This window comes from Oryx dammah, unplaced genomic scaffold (assembly GCF_014754425.2).
Source record: "Oryx dammah isolate SB20612 unplaced genomic scaffold, SCBI_Odam_1.1 HiC_scaffold_26, whole genome shotgun sequence".
Classification (NCBI taxonomy): domain Eukaryota; kingdom Metazoa; phylum Chordata; class Mammalia; order Artiodactyla; family Bovidae; genus Oryx; species Oryx dammah.
This window is the reverse complement of record NW_024070210.1, coordinates 78,208,056-78,231,822: the sequence shown is the minus strand read 5'-3', so window position 1 is coordinate 78,231,822 and position 23,767 is coordinate 78,208,056. Positions and strand designations below refer to the sequence as shown.

At 38.3% G+C, this 23,767-nt stretch overlaps 1 gene segment (V, D, J or C); it reads right to left on the bottom strand.

The window, feature by feature from the left end:
• Positions 1 to 10,785: 10,785 nt before the first annotated feature.
• LOC120853733 lies at positions 10,786 to 11,426 on the bottom strand. The segment is given in 2 exon segments: positions 10,786 to 11,132; positions 11,344 to 11,426. Coding segments are annotated over 2 exon segments (417 nt in total).
• Between the last annotated feature and the right edge of the window lie 12,341 nt (positions 11,427 to 23,767).

The following is a 23,767-nucleotide window of genomic DNA, read 5'->3' as shown; positions in this document are numbered from 1 at the left end:
TGAGCATGACTTTACTAGCGTGTGAGATGAGTGTAATTGTGTGGTAGTTTGAGCATTCTTTGGCATTGACTTTCTTTGGGATTGGAATAAAAACTAACCTTTTCCAGTCCTGTGGCCACTGATGAGTTTTCCAAATTTGCTGGCATAGTGAGTGCAGCACTTTCACAGCATCATCTTCCAGGATTTGAAATAGCTCAACTGGAATTCCATCACCTCCACTAGCTTTGTTCGTAGTGATACTTTCTAAGGCCCACTTGACTTCACATTCCAGGATGTCTGGCTCTAGATGAGTGATCACACCATTGTGATTATCTTTGTCAAGAAGATCTTTTTTGTACAGTTCTTCTGTGTATTCTTGCCACCTCTTCTTAATATCTTCTGCTTCTGTTAGGTCCATACCATTTCTATCCTTTATCGAGCCCATCTTTGCATGAAATGTTCCCTTGGTACCTCTAATTTTCTTGAAGAGATCTCTAGTCTTTCCCATTCTGTTCTTTTTCTCTATTTCTTTGCATTGATCACTGAAGAAGGCTTTCTTATCTCTTCTTGCTATTCTTTGGAACTCTGCATTCAGATGCTTATATCTTTCCTTTTCTCCTTTGCTTTTTGCCTCTGTTCTTTTCACAGCTATTTGTAAGGCCTCCTCAGACAACCATTTTGCTTTTTTGCATTTCTTTTCCATGGGGATGGTCTTGATCCCTGTCTCCTGTACAATGTCACGAACCTCATTCCATAGTTCATCAGGCACTCTATCTATTAGATCTAGGCCCTTAAATCTGTTTCTCACTTCCACTGTATAATCATAAGGGATTTGATTTAGGTCATACCTGAATGGTATTAATTAATTATTAATTAATTTAATGATAAGATGTTTCAAAAGTACTAAATAAGCATCAGAAAGAATGTAGTGGGCCACTCTACTTTGCTTCAACTGTAGAAAGAGCTCCAAGACAATATTAAATGAAAATTAAAAGGCATGGTGTAAAAAATCCAAATAAATTCAATTTAATGGCAAATCGTTTGATCTGTGTGTGTGTACATATGTATGTATGTGTATAAATGTGTATGCAGTTGCATACAGTGATGTGCAAAATATGTGCATGTGTGTTCAATTGTGCCCGACTCTGCGACCCACTAGATGAACCGCTCAGGCTCTTCTGTCCATGGAATTTCTCAGGCAAGTATACTGGAGTGGGTTGCCATTTCCTTCTCCAGGGGATCTTCCTGACCCAAGAATTGAACCTGCCTCTGTTGTGTCTACTGCACTGGCAGGCAGATTCTTTACCACTGCACCACCTGGGGTTCAATTCAGTTCAGTGGCTGAGTCGTGTCCGACTCTTTGCAACCCCATGGACTGCAGCAGGACAGACTTCCCTGTCCATCACCAACTTCCAGAGCTTGCTCAAACTCTTGTCCATTGAGTTAGTGATGCCATCCAACTATCTCATCCTCTGTCATTTCCTTCTCCTCCTACCTTGAATCTTTCCCAGGATCAGGGTCTTTTCAAATGAATCAGTTCTTCGCATCAGGTGGCCAAAGTCCTGGAGCTTCAGCTTCAGCATCAATCCTTCCAATGAATATTCAGGACTGATTTCCTTTAGGATGGACTAGTTCGATTTCCTTGCAGTCCAAGGGACTCTCAAAAGTCTTCTCCAACACTACAGTTCAAAAGCATCAATTTTTCTGCACTCAGCTTTCTTTATAGTCCAACTCACATACCCATACATGACTACTGGAAAAACCATAGCTTTGACTAGATGGACCTTTGTCACCAAAGTAATGTCACTGCTTTTTAATATGCTATCTAGGTTGGTCATAGCTTTTCTTCCAAGGAGCAAGCATCTTTTAATTTCATGACTGCAGTCACCATTTGCAGTGATTTTTGAGCCACCCAAAATAAAGTCTCTCACTGTTTCATTGTTTCCCCATTTATTTACCATGAAGTGATGGGACTGGATGCCATGATCTTAGTTTTTTGAATGATGAGTTTTAAGCCAACTTTTCCACTCTCCTCTTTCATTTTCATCAAGAGAAAGCCTTTCATCAAGGAAAACTTTCACCTGGGGAACTGTGAAATAATATATGTAACTGAAATAAACAGGCTGATATGACATACATTAAACTGTCAGAAAAGGGCAGTGGGAGGAATCTCCTTCATCTGGTGGAATGAAGGAGATACAGCTATGAGTCTTCACTTTGCTCTGCCTGAGACTTTTATGATGAGATGGACCTATGTGCTGCTTAGAGAATATAAAAAATGATGAAAACTCTCTATAGAGGCAGAACTTCTAGACAGATTATAAATAAATAATTATATTTATTATTCACTTAGTTTTTGTTTCCTTAAAAATTTTTTTATCACAAATGTGTGTTCTAGAGTAGTGACAAAATAACACTTCAGATTTTCCTCTGAGTAAGATCAATCTGCAAGTGAAACAACTGTAATAATATGCATTTCTGAGTATGGATTTGTCCTGGGTCCAAACGAAAGAAGCCTTTGGAACAGGAGAATTATTTGTGTTTTCCTTATCTTTTCATCTTTAACACACTGAAACCAGCATTTTATTGACACGAGGAGGAGCCATGACAAATTATTAATACCTCTTCACTTTATTCCTGTGTTAAAATTATGATTCTTAATGTCCTTATCATTCATAGCCACATCAACCAATGGAGCACTTCTTCCTTGTCCTCTTTCTCTTCTTTTCTTTATCCATCTTCTTCCATTTCTCTTCCCTTCATTTTCCTCATGTCTTACTGCTCTTCAGATTCTCCTTCCAGATGACTCTAGATTTGCTCTTCTGACTGCTCCCCCAACTCTACCCCTGCCACCATCTTCCCACCAGAGATACTGCACAGGTGCAGCCCCATCTGTCCCAGCGTGCTCTCTCAGGATGCAGCAGTACACAGCGGCGTCTCTCAGGGTGACCTGGGGCAGGACAAAGGTGCTGGACTTTCTGTCTGAAGCTGTGGTCAGAGAGGCCATGCTGCTGTTCACTGTGCCTCATAAGCCATGAATGACATACTGTGGCCTCTGATTGGGATTTTGCCAATACCAATGTATATAGTCATCTCCGCCAATGGTGGAGTGGCTACCAGTCAGGATTACATCCTCTTCTTCAGCATAATCCACGGAGCTGGGCTGAGTGGTCTTAGCATTAATCACAGTCCCTAAAGGGTCAAGAAAATAAAATTATCCCCTGACAACAAATCAGTGTAATTCTGTGGATCAAGGGCACAACACTCCCCAAACTGTCTGGACCTACCCCCTACTCCAGTGTTTTTATCTATGTCCTGAGAAATATTGGTGTTTATTATACAGAGGCCAAAGACACATGGCAAGAATCTGAGAAGACTATAGGCTTTATCCCGGGGTCCTTGGCTCAATTATCCAGAGAGTTCTTCCAACCTGCTTACTGCTAAGGTCTCTTCTGGATCATGGCTATGAATTAACCTGTCATGTAGAAGTTTGTACTCCCTAGAGTACATAGATTTGTTCTCAGTTCCATTGCTATAATGCTGAATTAAACACAGGAAGAAGAGTAGAGAGCAAATGACCCTTATGATTCCTTGCCCTCAAAGTCATCCCTTGTAGATGTAGAACACTTACCCAAAGTCAGAAAAACAATTACTCCAATCACCAGCCTCATACTTCAAGGACAAACCAGGACTGTGCGCTCAGAGCTCAGACTTGTGTCTGCTCCTGGGCTTGTTTCCAGAGAACAGAAGCAACTGCTGCTGTTAGAGAGTTACAACCAGTGCAGGTGTCCGTTGCAGTGTGTTGTCGCCAGGATCTGTCAGTCGATGATCAAGCAGTTCCCTGTCTAGGTCTTCCTGCCCTGTTTTAGTCACATCCCGCAAAGAAGGCGAGACATCCCCAACTCACAGGGTACTGAGTGATATTCTTGTGAAGTTTAAAGTCTGGTTCTGGAAAAGGAACACCAGTCACAATGGCGTGTCTATCCAGAACCTGTGTTCTATCATTTTTCTTCAAAGAAATTTTCTGATGCTCCGTGAAGCTTGTGGAAAACATTGTTTAATCCCAGAAAGCTTTACTGAGCTCTATATTGTAAAGAGATGAAAATTCCCATCCATGTTCTAGTAAATATATGTGAGATTTCAAAGTAGGCTGTAGTTGTTCTGAGGGACAGGAAATATTAGTAACATTGAGACAAAAGCTAAACATCTTGAGCTTGGACATTGGAGCTCAGCGTCCTGAAAATGTCCTTGGAATCATGCATCTGTCTCCATCTAGGAAGACATTTCTCAATGCATTGGGTCTTCATATAGTAACTAATGACAAGGATGGTATTCTCCTCATCCTCCTTGAACAATGGTCCTTAATCCTTATGTCCTCTATGTCCATGTTTGTAGGTGCTCTGCACCAAAGATGCTGAGACCGAGAGACACCAAGGATGCTGAAACAGAGAAAAGACAGAAGGGAAAGCAAACTATCTGGGGGTGGAGAAGTGTGGAGGTGGGTGATCCTGGCAGAAAAAGAGGAGTGAAGAGAAAAGAGTGTAAGAAATTGGGAAGGGAAGAGTTAACCAGGGGTGGGAAATGGGAAAGCAATGTTTAGGGAGGTACATGGAAAAGGTTAAGGCTATGATTCCCTGAATCCTTGACCACACGCACTCAACAAAGGATTATAAAATCAGTTTATCTAAAGACAATGAAAATCTGTCATTTTTCTTCACTTTTCTGTGGAACATCGATGGAAAACTTGTTTCCTTTCCTTTATAGCCAGAAAGGACCACTGTTTCTAAATGAAGCAGCCCCCTCTTGAGACTGAATAAATAAACTGCAGAGCTAAACTCCCACCAGAAGTCAACCTTTTGAAAAGTTCCTCGTATTGAAAGGTAAATATCGCTGGTGGCTCATCCGGTAAAAAATCCACCTGCAATGTAGGCAATGAGGGTTCGATCCCTGAATCAGGAATATCCTCTGGTAAAGGAAGTGGCAACCCACTCCAGTATTCTTGCCTGGGTAAATCCATGGACAGAGGAGCCTGGTGGACTACAGTCCATGGTGTCCCAAGAGCTGGACAAGACTGAGAACACACACACATCGCAGTTGTACTACCTCTGTACTCAGCTGTGTTTTCTTAGTTCTATACGCTCCACAGAAGATTTCAAATATTTTTGGCTTCTTTATTTTGTCATACCCCCATTATGATCCTCAGTTGTCAGTTTCTTTGTAGTTTCCCTTTTGTCCTTAACCTTCCCATATTTTTAAGGTTATTCAACATTTATAAGATAAACCAAGATAATCACGATGGTATGATCACTCACCTAGAGCCAGACATCCTGGAATGTGAAGTCAAGTGGGCCTTAGAAAGCATCACTATGAACAAAGCTAGTGGAGGTGATGGAATTCCAGTGAAGCTATTTCAAATACTGGAAGATGATGCTGTGAAAGTGCTGCACTCAATATACCAACAAATTTGGAAAACTCATCAGTGGCCACAGGACTGGAAAAGGTCAGTTTTCATTCCAATCCCTAAGAAAGTCAATGCCAAAGAATGCTCAAACTACCACACAATTGCACTCATCTCACACGCTAGTAAAGTCATGCTCAAAGTTCTCCAAGCCAGGCTTCAGCAATACATGAACCATGAACTTCCAGATGTTCAAGCTGGTTTTAGAAAAGGCAGAGGAACCAGAGATCAAATTGCCAACATTCACTGGATCATGGAAAAGCAAGAGAGTTCCAGAAAAACATCTATTTCTGCTTTATTGACTATGCCAAAGCGTTTGACTGTGGATCACAATAAACTGTGGAAAATTCTGAAAGAGATGGGAATACCAGACTACCTGACCTTCCTCTTGAGAAAACTATATGCGGGTCAGAAAGCAACAGTTAGAACTGGACATGGAACAACAGGCTGGTTCCAAATAGGAAAAGGAGTACATCAAAGCTGTTTATTGTCACCCTGCTTATTTAACTTATATGCAGAGTACATCATGAGAAATGCTGGGCTGGAAGAAACACAAGCTAGAATCAAGATTGCTGGGAGAAATATCAATAACCTCAGATATACAGATGAGACCACCCTTATGGCAGAAAGTGAAGAGGAACTAAAAAACCTCTTGATGAAAGTGAAAGAGGAGAGTGAAAAAGTTGGCTTAAAGCTCAACATTCAGAAAACGAAGATCATGGCATCTGGTCCCATCACTTCATGGGAAATAGATGAGGAAACAGTGGAAACAGTGTCAGACTTAATTTTTTTGGGCTCCAAAATCACTGTAGATGGTGACTGAAGCCATGAAATTAAAAGATGCTTACTCCTTGGAAGGAAAGTTATGACCAACCTAGATAGCATATTCAAAAGCAGAGACATTACTTTGCCGACTAAGGTCCGTCTAGTCAAGGTTATGGTTTTTCCAGTAGTCATGTATGGATGTGAGAATTGGACTGTGAAGAAAGCTGAGTGCCGAAGAATTGATGCTTTTGAACTGTGGTGTTGGAGAAGACTCTTGAGAGTCCCTTGGACTGCAAGGAGATCCAACCAGTCCATTCTGAAGGAGATCAGCCCTGGGATTTCTTTGGAAGGAATGATGCTAAAGCTGAAACACCAGTACTTTGGCCACCTCATGTGAAGAGTTGACTCATTGGAAAAGACTCTGATGCTGGGAGGGATTGGGGGCAGGAGGAAAAGGGGACGACAGAGGATGAGATAGCTGGATGGCATCATCAACTCGATGGACGTGAGTTTGAGTGAACTCTGGGAGATGATGATGTACAGGGAGGCCTGTGCTGCGATTTGTGGGGTCACAAAGATTTGGACATGACTGAGCGACTGAACTGCACTGAACTGAATGTTTATAAAGAGAGGTTGCTACATATAAAGTACTCAAGAGTTATCTGTTTTCTGAATGCGTAGATGAGTTATTATTCATGAACTTAGTGAAAGAAATTATACTGAGCAACACTTGAAGTTATTCTAAAAGCCATCTTTCAATCCTATGGAAGTCAAATTAAACAAAAGACTCCAACAGGATAAATAGAGTGTTATATTTGTGGACAAATTCAAGAACAGATAACAAACATCCCAACTCTAGGATGGAGGAAAACTTAACTAATGATATGGAAATAAATATCATGGTAATCACGCTTCATTCATTTAACAAATAATCACAAATATTCTTTGTGAGTCTCTCTTTGGCGGGTCACATGCACACACAAGTCAACACCCACTACTACTGAAAATATAGGAACAAATGAAAATGAACTCATTTAAGCTATGCAAGAATATATTTTATTATATTAGCAAAAGGCAGAAGAAAACTAGCATGAACATTTTGTTTGTTGGTTTCTCTGACTTTATTTTTTAGAAGATTGTACAAAACACTTCAAAGTGTCATTTAAAATAATACTGAAAACCAAAAATATATGAAGAATCTAAAAATAAATTTTCTAGCCTATTGCCTCTTTTCAGAATTTTTAATTTTAGAAGATTATATCTTGACCATATGAGGTGAGGTTATCTTCCTTTGCTTGATGAAAAGCAAAGTTATGTACTTAATTTACTTTCAAATAATCAAGAGAATATGCTGAAAGGCTAATGTCTCTTTTGTATGTATGTATAATGGGAGTTATGGGAGCAAGTATGATGAATACTCCTAACAATCCAAAAATAAAAGAGAAATTCCCAAATCTAATAAAGGGTATCATTGAAAATATCAAAGTCAATATTATTCCCTATAGGATCATAAACAAGACAGGTAGACTATCACTACTACTATTCACTGTCCTAATGGAGGGCATGAGATCAAACCAGGAAAAGAAATAAGATGTATTAAGTTTGAAAAGGAAAAGCAAAACTACTTTAATTTACAGATCATAAGTTTATACATGTCGAAAATACAAAATACCTCTAAACAAACTGTGAGAACTAGAACATATTAGTGAATTGATACAGTCACCAAAAACAAAAATCAATTTTATTCCTAGATTCTAGCAAAAGCAGTAGAAAATGCAATTAAAATGTCATTTATCAAATGCTTGGGAACTAATTTAATATAAGGTAGGCAAGTCCTCTTCTTGATTCCTCTTCAATAACTCTAGAACAGTTTTGATTTGAGAGATAAAAATCACAGATCATTTTAGGGCGATGAGAAATGTCCTCACTTCTGAGGTCTGGGGTAACTAACATAAATCATTGTCTGGTACTCAGTGGTGACCATTCCTTGCCGCCTACAGACACTGATATCAGGAAAGACCATTTCCTAAGGCTGCTCAATGAAATAGTGTTTTCAAAACCCCAAACAAGGGGTTGGTACCGTCTATTTGGCTGTTGAACTAAATCTGTTCTCATATTGACAGGTATCTAGTTCTGTTCTGGTCATTTCAGACCATAATTAATTCCCTCTATTCACATTTTTCTTAACCCAGTTAACCCTAGCTCTGGATTTGATGCTGGGTAGTTAGGTCAATTAAAGGTAAAAAAGTTATATGAAATAAAAGATAAAATTGTTATATCTATAGCAAGTAGCCTTGCTTCCCAGGTGGCTCTGTGGTAAAGAGTCTGCCTGCCAACCAGGTGGATTATTTTTATTTACACATCACACATTTGTACATGTAGAAAATACCGCTCAGTTGGGAAGATCCCCTAGAGATGGGAATGGCAACCCACTCCAGTATTCTTGCCTGTAAAGTCCCATTGACAGAGGAGCCTGGTGGGCTACAGTCCATGGGGTCGCGAAGAGCTGGACTCGGCAGAGACTAAACAACAGCAGCAATGCAAGCCTCCTCAACAATCTCAACATTAACGAAGGAAATTAGAGAGGACACAAATAAAGAGGCTATGGATCCAAAGACTCCATATGTTAAGATGTCAATTGTCCCAAATCAATTCATAAATTCAACACAATCCCAAGCAAATTACCTCAATCTCTTCTGGTAGAAGCTATTGTATAACTTATGTGGAAGTGCAAAAACCTAGAATAAGCCTTGAATAAGACAAAGAAAATGTCTTTGCATTTCCAGATTTCAAAACGTGTATTGAAGCCCCAGTAATTAAGATAGAATGGTCTGTTGGTATGAGGATAAAATAAAGTCAATAAACAGAATCAAGTCCAGAAAGAGGTCATAATGCATGTGTTATCAATTTTTTTTTTTCTCTAAAAGTGCCTATGCAGCTCCATGGGGCTTCCCCTGTGGCTTAGCTGGTAAAGAATCCACCTGCAATGTGGGAGACCTGGGTTCAATCCCTGGGTTGGGAAGATCCCCTGGAGAAGAGAAAGGCTACCCACTCCAGTATTCTGGCCTGGAGAATTCCATGGACTATGAGTTGGGCAACTGAGTGACTTTCACTTTCACTATTAAAGATGCCTATGCAGCTCCATGGGCGGGGGAAGGTTGGTCTTTCTAGGATAATAGCTAGAATAATTGGCTATTTGTATTTTTTGGAAGTACCAGTGTTTTGTAGCTTTCTGTGTATAAGTTCTGTACACGTTTTCTTAGATTTATGCCTAAGGATTTAGGGTCTTTCTTGAGCCATTGCAAACAACGTTATATTATTAATTTAGATATGCACATGTTTATTGCTAGTATATAGATATGCATTTGATTTTGTGTTTACCTTGTGTATCCTGAGACCTTCTGAACCCACTTACTAGTTGTAGGAGTTTTGGAGGGTATATTCTTTGGGATTTTCTCCATAGATAGAAAATAGTGGTAATTTGACTGCCTTTCCGGCTTAAAATGTTGTTTATATATTTACTTGCTTTACTGCACTGGCTATAACGACCAGCACTGTGCGGAAGGAGAGTGATTAAAGTGGATATTCTCCCTTTGTTCCCTTCCTTAGGGAAAAATATAGAGTCTTTTACCAGTAAACATGCTAAGACTGTTGAGGAACTTCTCCATTATTCCTGTGTTTCTTAGAGTTTTCACCATGGTAGACTACTGCATTTGGGCAAATGCTTTTTCTACACATTGCTGCTGAACTAGCTTATCTTATCGTTGACTCACAACTCCTCCACTTCCCGTTAGATGTCCTCCTCATCTTCTTTGTCTTGGGCCAAGTGTGCGTGTAGCATGATGGCAAATGACAGCCGCTTCTCTTCAAGGTCACCCAGTATTGTGAGACCAAAGGAGGTGAGACAGACAAGTCTTTGTGGGTTCCAAGTATCCTCATAGTTAAGTATGACTTTATATGTCACAGTTTGTCCATGCTTTCGTCCTCACCAAACTTTCCTTTACAAATGTTACTCTAAGCTCACTTAAAGTGAATTCAGGCTCAACATCAGATATAAAAATAACAGCTTTGTACAGACTTGTCCACCAGCTCTAGCCATTGCCTGAGATTTAGTCCTTATAACTTATCTCTTATTCCACATCACCCGTGGTTCTGCTTTTCTGATTGTGCCCTGACACAAAGTCTAAGAGGAAATGACTAACGACATGGTTTTGATGGTGACTCCACACAACTAAACCCAAGTTTGTGATGAAGTAAAACTGCCAGTTTAAAGTATTATGGGACAAGTTTTCAAATCTAGACAACTTTACACATGTTCTGCATGGTTGACTTATAAATAAACTAAAAAAAAAAGAAAAGAAAAGCAATTCAGTATATTATATGGAGAAAAAAAAATTCAAGAGGAGAATGTATTAGTAGAAAGTTACTCTGGACACCTGTTTCCAATGACATAGAAAGTGCCTTTATCTAGAATTAAATCTTCTGATCTAGACCACAACTTAAACAACCACAGGACTATCACTTCTTGTCTGGGGTCTGTGTGCATTTCAGCTGGGGTCCTACAGCAGGGGGGCTCTCTCTTATCAAGCTCTGGGTTTTTGTACAGCTTTTCCTATGACTTCAAGCACTGTGAGTTCACAGAGAGCACAGAAGTACTTTGCAGAATCTTCCAGCTGTAAGGATGAAATGATGAGGCTGATGGATTTATCTGCTTTCTGGAAGTTTACAGAGTAGCGGCCGTTCCTTGCATTGCTATTTTCTGAATACTGTTGAATAAGGTAAGTCATCTGTCCACCGGGAAGTTGCTTGTACCAAAAAATGTTGTAATAGCTCCAGCTTGTTTCATACCGACAATTCAGGGTGACTGACTGTCCCACTTGGCTGGATACATCTGACTGGTCTTGAGTAACTTTCTGGGCCACACCAGGTCCTATGGGGAAAAAAAAAATCAGAAAACAAAGATGAAGCAATGAATAAAATAGTGTAGGAGTTATTTAGGATCCAAAGACAAAAAATTGAAATCCTAAGACGCTTGTTTTCCCCAATCCTCCTTTCCTCCTCAAGTCCCTGTGAAGCTCCATGCACCTGTGTGCAGTCCTTTCACCCTGAACATGCACACCCACGCTTGCAAGCACCCCTACCAGAGAAGGTGAAGGCCAGGAACACCCACAGCAGACTGGAGAGCGGCATCAGGCACGGATTTCCCTGCATATATGTGCTTAGTTCTGCCTCAAGCTGAGAGTTCAGTGTCTTTGAGTGCCTGGCAGCACATATACATAGTACCCGGAACCTGTGTGACTCCCCGGAACAGGAAGTGGGGGTTGTCATGTTCATAGACCACGTGGTCTGTGCACACATGGGGAAAAGTCTGGCTCACCACAAACCTTTACTTTGTCTGCTTGTCTTTCTCTGGTCATTAAATTAGGCAGATCCTGAAGTAAGGCATGATAAAGCAATCAGTATTAAAATTTGAGCTGAGGGGAACTGAATATTAAGCAAGTTGACATACATTGATAATTATTCAGCAAAATGTTTTTTCCAGCTGATTTAAAATATAATTTACTATAGCTTATGAAATGTTCTGTTATCTATTAACTGGTCATTTATTTAGCCTATAATTACTTTTCTCCATCCAGAATCTAAAGACTCTTTAAGAAAACTTGAAGATCTTAGACTTCTTGGTGAATGGAAATTTTACTCAAAATAATTATTGTATCTCTTTGTCTTTGTATTGAGTTCTATGACTCTATTTAGGTTTTTCAATAAATAAAGTTACTTTACCATAAATGACAAAAAAATCAGTCCATCTGACTTTCAGAGTCTATTCAGTTTTAAATTTTGAATGAAATTGTAATAGGAATAAAATATTCTTTTGAAATTTGAAATTAAGTCTCATTTATTAGACTTTGAGGAAGATCAGGATATTCAGTCCTGTCCCCTCCACAAGTAGAATTGTATTTATTAGATCATGTATCTTAGAATTGTCCTGATGTCACATTTTCTGTCATTGGTCTAAAGTGTCAGTCTCACTTGTTAGTGGCTCGTTACTTTTGTCTTTGTAAAATAAATTCAAGATAAGTATGCCAAATCTTTCTGTGACATAATGCTGTAATGCTCTCCTGCAGAAGTTGGTATCTATAGGTTTCAAACACTTTGTTGTTGTTGTTCAGTTGCTAAGTTGTGTCCAACTCTTTGTGACCCCATGGACTGCAGCACACCAGGCTACACTGTGCTTCAATATCTCCCAAAGTTGCTCTAATTCATGTCCATTGAGTCAATGATGCTCTAATCATCTCATCCTCTGCCTCTCCCTTCACCTTCAATCTTTCCCATCATCAAGGTCTTTTCCAATGAATTGGCTCTTCACATCAGGTGGCCAAAGTATTGGAGTTTTAGCTTCAACATTAGTCCTTCCAGTGAATATTCAGTTGATTCCTATTAGGATTGACTGGTTTGTCTTCCTTGCAGTCCAAGGGATTCTCAAGAGTCTTCTCCAGCACCACAGTTCAAAAACATCAAGCTTTCAGCCTTATTTATAGTCTCTTACACCACACATGACTATTGGAAAAATCATAGCTTTGACTATACAGACCTTTGTCAGCAAAGTGGTGTGTATGCTTTTTAATATGTCATCTTAAGCTTCCCAGTTGGCACTAGTGGTTAAGAACTTGCCTGCAAATTCAGGAGACATAAGAGATGTGGGTTCGATCCTTGGGTCAGGAAGATCCCCTGGAGGAGGGCATGGCAACCCACTCCAGTATTCTTGCCTGGTAAATCTCATGGACAGAGGAGCCTGGAGGGCTAAGGTTCATAGGGATGCAGAGCCGTACACGACAGAGGTGACTTAGCCCACCTGCAGGTTTGTCATATCTTTTCTTCCACGGGGCAAGCATCTTTCAATTTCATGGCCGCAGCCACTGTCCATAGGGATTTTGGAGCCCAAGAAAATAAAATCTGTCATTGCTTCTACTTTTTCCCCTTCTATTTGCCATGAAGTGATGGGACCAGATGCCATGATCTTAGAGTTTTGAATGTTGAGTTTCAAGGCAGCTTTTTCACTCTCCTCTTTCACACTCATCAAAAAGCCCTTTCAGTTCCTCTTCATTTTCTCCCATTAGAGTGGTATCTTCTGCATATTTGAGGTTTTTTATATTTCTCCCAGCAATCTTGATTCCAGCTTGTGATTCATCCAGCCCGGCGTTTTACATGTTGTACTCAGCATATAAGTTAAATAAGAAAGTTGACAATATACAGCCTCGAAAGACTCCTTTCCCGATTTGGAACCAGTCCATTATTCCATGTCCAGTTCTAATGCTTCTTGACCTGCATCCAGGTTTCTCAGGAGACAAGTGAGGTGGGCTGGTATTTCCATCACTTTAAGAATGTTCCACAGTTTGTTGTTATCCACACAAAGTTTTCAGCATAGTCAATGAAGTAGAAGTAGACACTTTTCTGGAATTCCTTTGCTTTCTCCATGATCCAATGAACGTTAGCAACTTGATCTCTGGTTCCTCTGCTTCTTTGAAATCCAGCCTGTACATCTGGAAGTTCTTGGTTCACACACTGCTGAAAGCTACCTTAAAAGATTTTAAGCATAACCTTACTTACATGTGAAATGAGCACAATTGAATAATAGTTTGAACAATGTTTGGCATTGCCCTTCTTGGGACTGAGTGAAACTGACCTTTTCCAGTCCTATTCAGACACTTAGTATATGTCAAGACCACAGAGGCTGATGACTGAAGTTTTTTTACTGTGGATGATCATGAAGTATGTATCTCTCAATCTTCCACTTAGTTTCATTGTCTTAATAAATGAATTAATTTAAAAGAACGAAAAGCAAATAAGCAAGTAGAAAAGGAAGTATAGACACAGTCTCCAAAACAGTGCCAGTTCTTAAAATTTAAGGTCAAAAGAACTCATTAATGAGTGATGCAGGGAGGAGAGTTTATATGCAGTTGAACCATCTACTCTTCTGTCCCATTTCAGCTCTGAGTGACAGGCAGCTGATGTCCTGGTTTCTAATTATTTACAAGGAAGCAGGGGAGACCACAAATGCCCAGAGCAGTCTAGGGAGCAGAATGATAATACATATATTATATAGATCATTATATGTATCATTTTATTATATATACCACACATTTTTATATCTACCTTTTTATGCACAGCTGTGAAATTTATCCCATTTGTAGGTTCTTGTTACTACTACTAAAATTAAGATACAGAATCATTCCATTACCCTAAAGAACTTACTTTGCAGACCATCCCCATCTCCACAACCCTTGAAAATCCCTGAAATCTGCTGATGTCCTGGTTTACAATTATTTGTAACTAAGCAGAAGAGACCACAAAGGCTTGCAGCAGCCTGAAGAGCAGCTTGATATTCTAAAATATATATGCTAATATAATAATTACATATACATACCAGGAAATTTATATTGCCAAAATTTTATTAAAATATAGATGGCGATCAGATACCTCAGTTTAATATGCACCCTGGTTTTGATGCATGGCTCTGTGAAACTTTATCACATGTATAGGCTTTTGTTACCACCATTAAAATCATGACATAGAGCTGTTTCACCTCTCTAAAGAAACCCTCTTTGTACACCCTCCCGAGGCCTGCAATTCTTTACAATCCAGGTCACTACTGATCTCCTTTCATCTTTATATTTTGTCCTGTTGAGAATGTTGTATAAGTAGAATCACACTACATATACAGTCATAAAAATCCAATAAGTGTAATCATATACCATGTAGCCTCTGAGATTGATTTTTTTACTCAGCATAACATCCTGAGACCCATCTAGACTACTGCATATATCAATAATCTGTTCCTTTTAATCACTACAGACTGTCCCCAACTTATGATAATTCAATTTAGAATTTTTGACTTTATAGTAGTGAGAGAGTGATATGCTTTCAATAGAAACCATACTTGGAATATTGAAATGTTATCTTTTCCTGGGCTAGCAACATGCAGTATTATGTTTCCTGGTGATTCTGGGTGGCAAGAATGAGCTGAGCTCCTGGCCAGCCTCAAAATCATGAGTGTAAACAACTAACACATTTATAGCCATTTCATACCCATATAACCATCCTTATTTTCACTTTCAGAGCAGTATTTAATACATAGCATAAGATTTTCATTATTTTAGTATAAAATAGACTGTGTGAGATGATTTTTTCCCAACTGTAGGCTAATGCAAGTATTGGTCACATTTAAGGGAAGCTAGGTTAAATATATTAGATGGATTTTCTTTTTTTAAAATTTTAATTGATTTTTATTGGAGTATAGTTGCTTAAAATGTTAGTTTCTGCAGTGCAGCAAAGTGAATCAGTTTTACATGTATATATTTATCTCTACTCTTTTTTAGATTTCCTTTCCATATTAAATGAACTTTTGACTTCCTCTTGTTTCAACTTAAAATGATTTGTTGCAAAATAACCCTCTTGAAGTTGAGAAAGATATATAAATAATATTTCATTGTGTGAATGTACTACAGGATATTTATCTGTTCATTCAGTGAAGATCACTGGTTGATTTCCAGTATTAATAATTCAGCAAGTGAATATTTAAGTGTATTTGAAATTCTTGGACTGTTTTCTAGAATGACTGGGCCATTCACTCACCAGCAATGCATGAGTAATCCGACTTCTCTGCATCCTTGCCAGAACTTGGTATTGTCAGTATTTCTAATTTTAGCCCTTATGATATATGTGAAGTGGTATCTCTTTGTGGTTTTAATTTGAATTTCCCTAATATAAATTTAGGGGCTTATTCTTTGTATTTCCTACATAGATAATCATGTTACCAGCAAATAGTGGCAGTTTTACTTCTTTCAACTCTATAAGATTGTTACATCTACTTTCTTTATTGCACTTGCTCCAACATCTAACCCTGTACCTAAAGAGTGACAAGAATGGACACTCTGGCTTTTTTCTCTTTCTTAGAGAAAATTATAATCTTTTACTAGTAAGAATACCATTAGTGATTGAGGAAATTCCCCATTATTCTTGTGATTCTCAGAGTTTTCATCATAATTGACTACTGAATTTTTGAAAATCCTTTTTTTCTGACTAGATTAATATCATGATATGATTCTTCTTTTCTACCCTGCTAATATGGTGATTTCTATCCATTGATTTTCAATATTAAAGTGTTCTGCACCCTTGAAAAAAACTACATTTGTTCATGGTATATTACTCATTTTACATATCAATGAATTTTACTTGCTAAAATATTTTAAGAAATTTGGGTCTATCTTCTAGATAAAAGATATTTCCCTGTAGTTTTCAGTTCTTTATGGTCTTTGTCTGATTTTGGCATCAGGGTAATATTAGCCTCATAAAATGAGTGAAGAATTATTTTCTTTCTATTGTCTGCAAGAAACTGTATATAATTCATGCTAATTCCTCTTCAATGTTTGACAGAATTCTTCAGTGACACTGAATCTGGAGATTTTTTTTTATTAAAATTCAATTTCTTCATAGACATCATGACTTCAGCTTTCTCTGGTCCCTGCTCTGAGGAAAGATGAGGAGGAGCGACCCCTGGAGCCCACAGTGAGGTTTGGGGACAGACAGCAGGTGCTTCCAGAGCACTGTGCCTCTGCACAGAAGTAGGTTCCTGCATCTGAGAGCTGGGCAGCAGCGAGGTGCAGGGAGCTGTGCTGTCTGGTCTCTTCAAGCCGACCTGTCCGTCTCTGCTCCATCTTCACTTCTCCACCCTTAGCTAATATCATCAAGAGGGCAGGACTGCCCCCAGGGCTCTGCTTATACCACTGTAAGTTGTAAAATGTGCTTGAGGAATTGCACTATGTGCTGAAGTTCTCCCCAGAAGCAAGAATTCAGGAAAATGCTTTATCTGTTGTCCATTCATTTCTGTTCAGAAAAGCAACGAGAAGTAACAGAGAAAGTCTGATTAGATGTTTATTCTCTCAGCTATAATGGTCTCTTTCATTCTTCTTGTGTATTTTCTCCTTCTTTTCATGTCTCCCTCGCCAACTCCCTCTGTCTCCCTCCCACATTTTAGTTGTTATGTTTTTCTCAACATCCGGCTCTCAGTCAGAAAATCCCACTGCTAGAGTTGCCTGCAGATAAGATTCCTCTATGCTGAATTTTCTGGGAGGAATCAAACTCACGTGATATTTGTATCCATAAGATCAACACTGGTGCTAACAGTAGCATCTCCCTTTTCTTCCTCTTCAGAAAGGGTTGCTGAATCTGCCTGCTCCTAAAAGGATTTCCCTTGTATCAGCTTCTTCCAGACCTATAGAAATGTAGTCTATACTGCCGTTTGGAAAGAAAATAGAAAGGAGTGACTACAATTTGAGACAGCCAGTCAGAGTTACTACCTTGTATATACCCACCCATCTTCCCCAAGGAGTGTCTATGTTTGCAGATGCTGCCCCTCTGTGACTGGATCAAAAATTGCTGATCCAGTAATACCTGGTAAATAGTGATTACTCAAACATTTGTTGAATGATAAATAAACGTGTATGTTTACTTATGTGAGAATTTGAATGCAAATGTCCCAAAGAGTAATTTAATTAATTACTCTTTAATTTAATTTAAAAATGCCCTTCCATGAATGTAAACAAACAGGAGTTGCTTGTAGCTATTTAGAAATGTTACCTTTGGAAAACTGTGGTAGCCCCAGTAGCCCTTGTTCTACCATTACAAATTATCTCAAATTTGATGGCTCCAAAAAGCAAGAATTGGTTCCCTACAATCTGGAGGTCAGAAGTCTGAAAACAAGGTGTCAGCAGGAACATACTCCTTCCAAATGAGAAGAGAATTTTTCCTTGCCTCTTCTGGCTTCTGGTGGCTCCGGGTTCTCCTTTGCTAGTGACTGTATACCTCCAACCTCCTCCTCCATCGAGAAGACCTCACAAGGCCTTCTCACCTGTGTGTCTCTTAAAAGGACACTTGTCACTGGATTGAGGCCCCACCAAGATAATCCAGTATGATTGGCTACTGATACCCTTTTCTCAATTACATTTGAAAAGTTTCTTTGTTAAATAAATTCACATTCACTGTTTCCATGGATTAGGATGTGAATGTATCTTTTGGGGCCCAACTTCTAACTCACTACAGGATCCTTGATGTCTTTGAACTGTTGCCATGCAGTTATATAAATGGTAGACATCTCAAAACTTCTTTAAAGTCAAAAGTAAATCTGAATCTGAATTACTTTATATATAGAAACAGAAGGAGTAGCAGGTTTAGGATGTAATGGAAAAGGAAAATCCCATGATTTAACAAAGTTCTTTGAAATGCACATAATTGGGATAACTTTTCAGCCATGTTGGATTTGGACCTCCAAATGATGACAAATCTAGGAATGCTATGTTGGTGAAGGCTCCACTCCTACTCTAAAAGAGCAATGGGTCTGGAGCAGCACTCGGGGATGCTTTAAAAGTTTCCTGGTCTTCATGCAGATCAGGAGCCCTGCCACAGTTTACACAGAAGGATGTAAAACCAAGACAGAATAGTCACCCACTGGAAAAGGTGGCCCTTTCCCAGCTCACACCATTGTATTTGCTATAGCCTATCTCTGGGTCTTGTGCTGTGAAGGAGATATTTGCTAAATGAAAAGAAGGGAACCTGACCATGCTTTGGTTTGTGGACTAAAAGGAATCTCTTCATGTCTCATAGGAAACAGTTTGAATGAATATATATATAAATATAAGATGGCCCTCAGTAGCAAATATTCTTGTCAAACCATCTTAAGAGGGGACCAGATTCAAGAATATTTATAATTAAAAGTTAGCAATATTATCCTCTAAGATCTCACAAAACCAATACAATATTGTAAAGTAATTATCCTCCAATTAAAATAAATTTTTTTATCTTTTAATAAATTTTATTTTTGCTTTAATTTACTTTACAATACTGTATTGGTTTTGCCATACATTGACATGAATCTGCCACGGGTGTATACGAGCTCCCAATCCTGAACCACCCTCCCACCTCCCACCCTGCATCATCTCTCTGAATCATCCCCATGCACCAGCCCCAAGCATCCTGTTTCCTGTATCGAACATTGACTGGTGCTTCGTTTCTTACATGATAGTATACATGTTTAAATGCCATTCTCCCAAATCATCCCACCTTCTCCCTCTCCCTCAGAGTCCAAAAGTCCATTCTATAGATCTGTGTCTGTTTTGCTGTCTCACATACAAGGTTATCATTACTATCTTTCTAAATTCCATATATATGTGTCAGTATACTGTATTGGTGTTTTTCTTTCTGGCTTACTTCACTCTGTATAATCAGCTCCAGTTTCATCCATCTCATTAGAACTGATTCAAATGTATTCTTTTTAATAGCTGAGTAGTACTCCATTGTGTATATGTACCACAGCTTTCTTATCCATTCATCTGCTGATGGACATCTAGGTTGTTTCCATGTCCTGGCTATTATATACAGTCCTGTGATGACCATTGGGGTACATGTGTCTCTTTCAATTCTGGTTTCCTTGGTGTGTATGCCCAGCAGTGGGATTGCTGGGTCATAAGGCAGTTCTATTTGCAATTTTTAAAGGAATCTCCACACTGTCCTCCATAGTTGTTGTACTAGTTTGCATTCCCACCAACAGTGTAAGAGGGTTCCCTTTTCTCCACACCCTCTCCTGCATTTATTGCTTGTAGACTTTTGGATCACAGCCATTCTGACTGGTGTGAAATGGTACCTCATTGTGGTCTTGATTTTCATTTCTCTGATAATGAGTGATGTTGAGCATCTTTTCATGTGTTTGTTAGCCATCTGTATGTCTTCTTTGGAGAAATGTTTATTTAGTTCTTTGGCCCATTTTTTGATTGGGTCGTTTATTTTTCTGGAGTTGAGCTGCATAAGATGCTTGCATATTTTTGAGATTAGTTGTTTGACAGTTGCTTCAGTTGCTATTGTTTTCTCCCATTCAGAAGGCTGTCTTTTCACCATGCTTATAATTTTCTTTGTTGTGCAGAAGATTTTAATTTTAATTAGATCCCATTTCTTTATTTTTGCTTTTATTTCCAGTTTTCTGGGAGGTGGATCATAGAGGATCCTGCTGTGTTGTATGTCAGAGAGTGTTTTGCCTATGTTCTCTTCTAGGACTTTTATAGTTTCTGGTCTTACATTTAGATCTTTAATCCATTTTGAGTTTATTTTTGTGTGTGGTGTTAGAAAGTGATCTAGTTTCATTCTTTTACAAGTGGTTGACCAGTTTTCCCAGCACCACTTGTTAAAGAGATTGTCTTTACTCCATTGTATATTCTTGCCTCCTTTGTCGAAGATAAGGTGTCCATAGGTGTGTGGATTTATCTCTGGGCTTTCTATTTTGTTCCATTGATCTATATTTCTGTCTTTGTGCCAGTACCATACTGTCTTGATGACTGTGGCTTTGTAGTAGAGCCTGAAGTCAGGCAAGTTGATTCTTCCAGTTCCATTCTTCTTTCTCAAGATTGCTTTGGCTATTCGAGGTTTTTTGTATTTCCATACAAATCTTGAAATTATTTGTTCTAGTTCTGTGAAAAATACCGCTGGTAGCTTGATAGGGATTGCATTGAATCTGTAGATTGCTTTGGGTAGTACACTCATTTTCACTATATTGATTCTTCCAATCCATGAACATGGTATATTTCTCCATCTATTAGTGTTCTCTTTGATTTCTTTCATCAGTGTTTTATAGTTTTCTATATATAGGTCTTTAGTTTCTTTAGGTAGATACATTCCTAAGTATTTTATTCTTTTCGTTGCAATGGTGAATGGAATTGTTTCCTTAATTTCTTTTTCTACTTTCTCATTTTTAGTGTATAGGAATGCAAGGGATTTCTGTGTGTTGATTTTATATCCTGCAACTTTACTATATTCATTGATTGGCTCTAGTAATTTTCTGGTGGAGTCTTTAGAGTTTTCTATGTAGAGGATCATGTCATCTGAAAACAGTGAGAGTTTTACTTCTTCTTTTCCACTTTGGATTCCTTTTATTTCTTTTTTTGCTCTGATTGCTGTGGCCAAAACTTCCAGAACTATGTTGAATAGTAGTGGTGACAGTGGGCACCCTTGTCTTGTTCCTGACTTTAGGGGAAATGGTTTCAATTTTTCACTATTGAGGATAATGTTTGCTGTGGGTTTGTCATATATAGCTTTTATTATGATGAGGTATGTTCCTCTATTTCTGCTTTCTGGAGAGTTTTTTTTTTTTTTAATCAGAAATGGATGTTGAATTTTGTCAAAGGCCTTCTCTGCATCTATTGAGATAATCATATGGCTTTTATTTTTCAATTTGTTAATGTGGTGAATTACATTGATTGATTTGCGGATATTGAAGAATCCTTGCATCCCTGGGATAAAGCCCACTTGGTCATGGTGTAGGATCTTTTTAATGTGTTGTTGGATTCTGATTGCTAGAATTTTGTTAAGGACTTTTGCAACTATGTTCATCAGTGATATTGGCCTGTAGTTTTCTTTTTTTGTGGCCTCTTTGTCAGGTTTTGGTATTAGGGTGATGGTGGTCTCATAGAATGAGTTTGGAAGTTTACCTTCCTCTGCAATTTTCTGGAAGAGTTTGAGTAGGATAGGTGTTAGCTCGTCTCTAAATTTTTGGTAGTATTCAGCTGTGAAGCTATCTGGACCTGGGCTTTTGTTTGCTGGAAGATTTCTGATTACAGTTTCAATTTCCATGCTTGTGATGGGTCTGTTAAGATTTTCTATTTCTTCCTGGTTCAGTTTTGGAAAGTTGTACTTTTCTAAGAATTTGTCCATTTCTTCCAAGTTGTCCATTTTATTGGCATATAATTGCTGATAGTAGTCTCTTATGATCCTTTGTATTTCTATGTTGTCTGTTGTGATTGCTCCATTTTCATTTCTAATTTTATTGATTTGATTTTTCTCCTTTTGTTTCTTGATGAGTCTGGCTAATGGTTTGTCAATTTTATTTATCCTTTCAAAGAACCAGCTTTCAGCTTTGTTGATTTTTGCTATGTTCTCTTTTGCATTTATTTCTGCCCTAATTTTTAAGCTTTCTTTCCTTCTACTAACTCTGGGGTTCTCCATTTCTTCCATTTCTAGTTGCTTTAGGTGTAAAGTTAGGTTATTTATTTGACTTTTTTCTTGTTTCTTGAGGTATGCCTGTATTGCTATGAACTTTCCTCTTAGCACTGCTTTTATAGTGTCCCACAGGTTTTGGGTTGTTGTGTTTTCATTTTCATTAGTTTCTATGCATATTTTGATTTCTTTTTTGATTTCTTCTGTGATTTGTTGGTTATTCAGAAGCGTGTTGTTCAGCCTCCATATGTTGGAATTTTTAATAGTTTTTCTCCTGTAATTGAGATCTAATCTTAATGCATTACGGTCAGAAAAGATGCTTGGAAAGATTTCAATGTTTTTGAATTTATCAAGGTTAGATTTATGGCCCAGGATGTGATCTATCCTGGAGAAGGTTCCGTGACCACTTGAGAAAAAGGTGAAATTCATTGTTTTGGGGTGAAATGTCCTATAGATATAAATTAGGTCCAACTGTTCTATTGTATCATTTAAAGTTTGCGTTTCTTTGTTAATTTTCTGTTTAGTTGATCTGTCCATAGGTGTGAGTGGGGTATTAAAGTCTCCCACTATTATTGTGTTATTGTTAATTTCCCCTTTCATACTTGTTAGCATTTCTCTTACATATTGTGGTGCTCGTATGTTGGGTGCATATATATTTATAATTGTTATATCTTCTTGGATTGATCCTTTGATCATTATGTAGTGGCCTTCTTTGTCTCTTTTCACAGCCTTTGTTTTAAAGTCTATTTTATCGGATATGAGCATTGCTACTCCTGCTTTCTTTTGGTCTCTATTTGCGTGGAATATCTTTTTCCAGCCCTTCACTTTCAGTCTGTATGTGACCCTTGTTTTGAGGTGGATCTCTTGTAGGCAGCATATATAGGGATCTTGTTTTTGTACCCATTCAGCCAGTCTTTGCCTTTTGGTTTGGGCATTCAACCCATTTACATTTAAGGTAATTATTGATTAGTATGATCCCGTTGCCATTTACTTTATTATTTTGGGTTTGGGTTTATACTCCCTTTTTGTGTTTCCTGTCTAAAGAATATCCTTTAGCATTTGTTGGAGAGCTGGTTTGGTGGTGTTGAATTCTGTCAGCTTTTGCTTGTCTGTAAAGCTTTTGATTTCTCCTTCATATTTGAATGAGATCCTTGCTGGGTACAGTAATCTGAGCTGTAGGTTATTTTCTTTCATCACTTTAAGTATGTCTTGCCATTCCCTACTGGCCTGAAGCATTTCTATTGAAAGATCTGCAGTTATCCTTATGGGAATCCCCTTGTGTGTTATTTGTTGTTTTTCCCTTGCTGCTTTTAATATTTGTTCTTTGTGTTTGACCTTTGTTAATTTGATTAATATATGTCTTGGGGTGTTTCGTCTTGGGTTTATCCTGTTTGGGACTCTCTGGGTTTCTTGGACTTGGGTGATTATTTCCTTCCCCATTTTAGGGAAGTTTTCAACTATTATCTCCTCAAGTATTTTCTCATGGTCTTTCTTTTTCTCTTCTTCTGCTGGGATTCCTATAATTTGAAT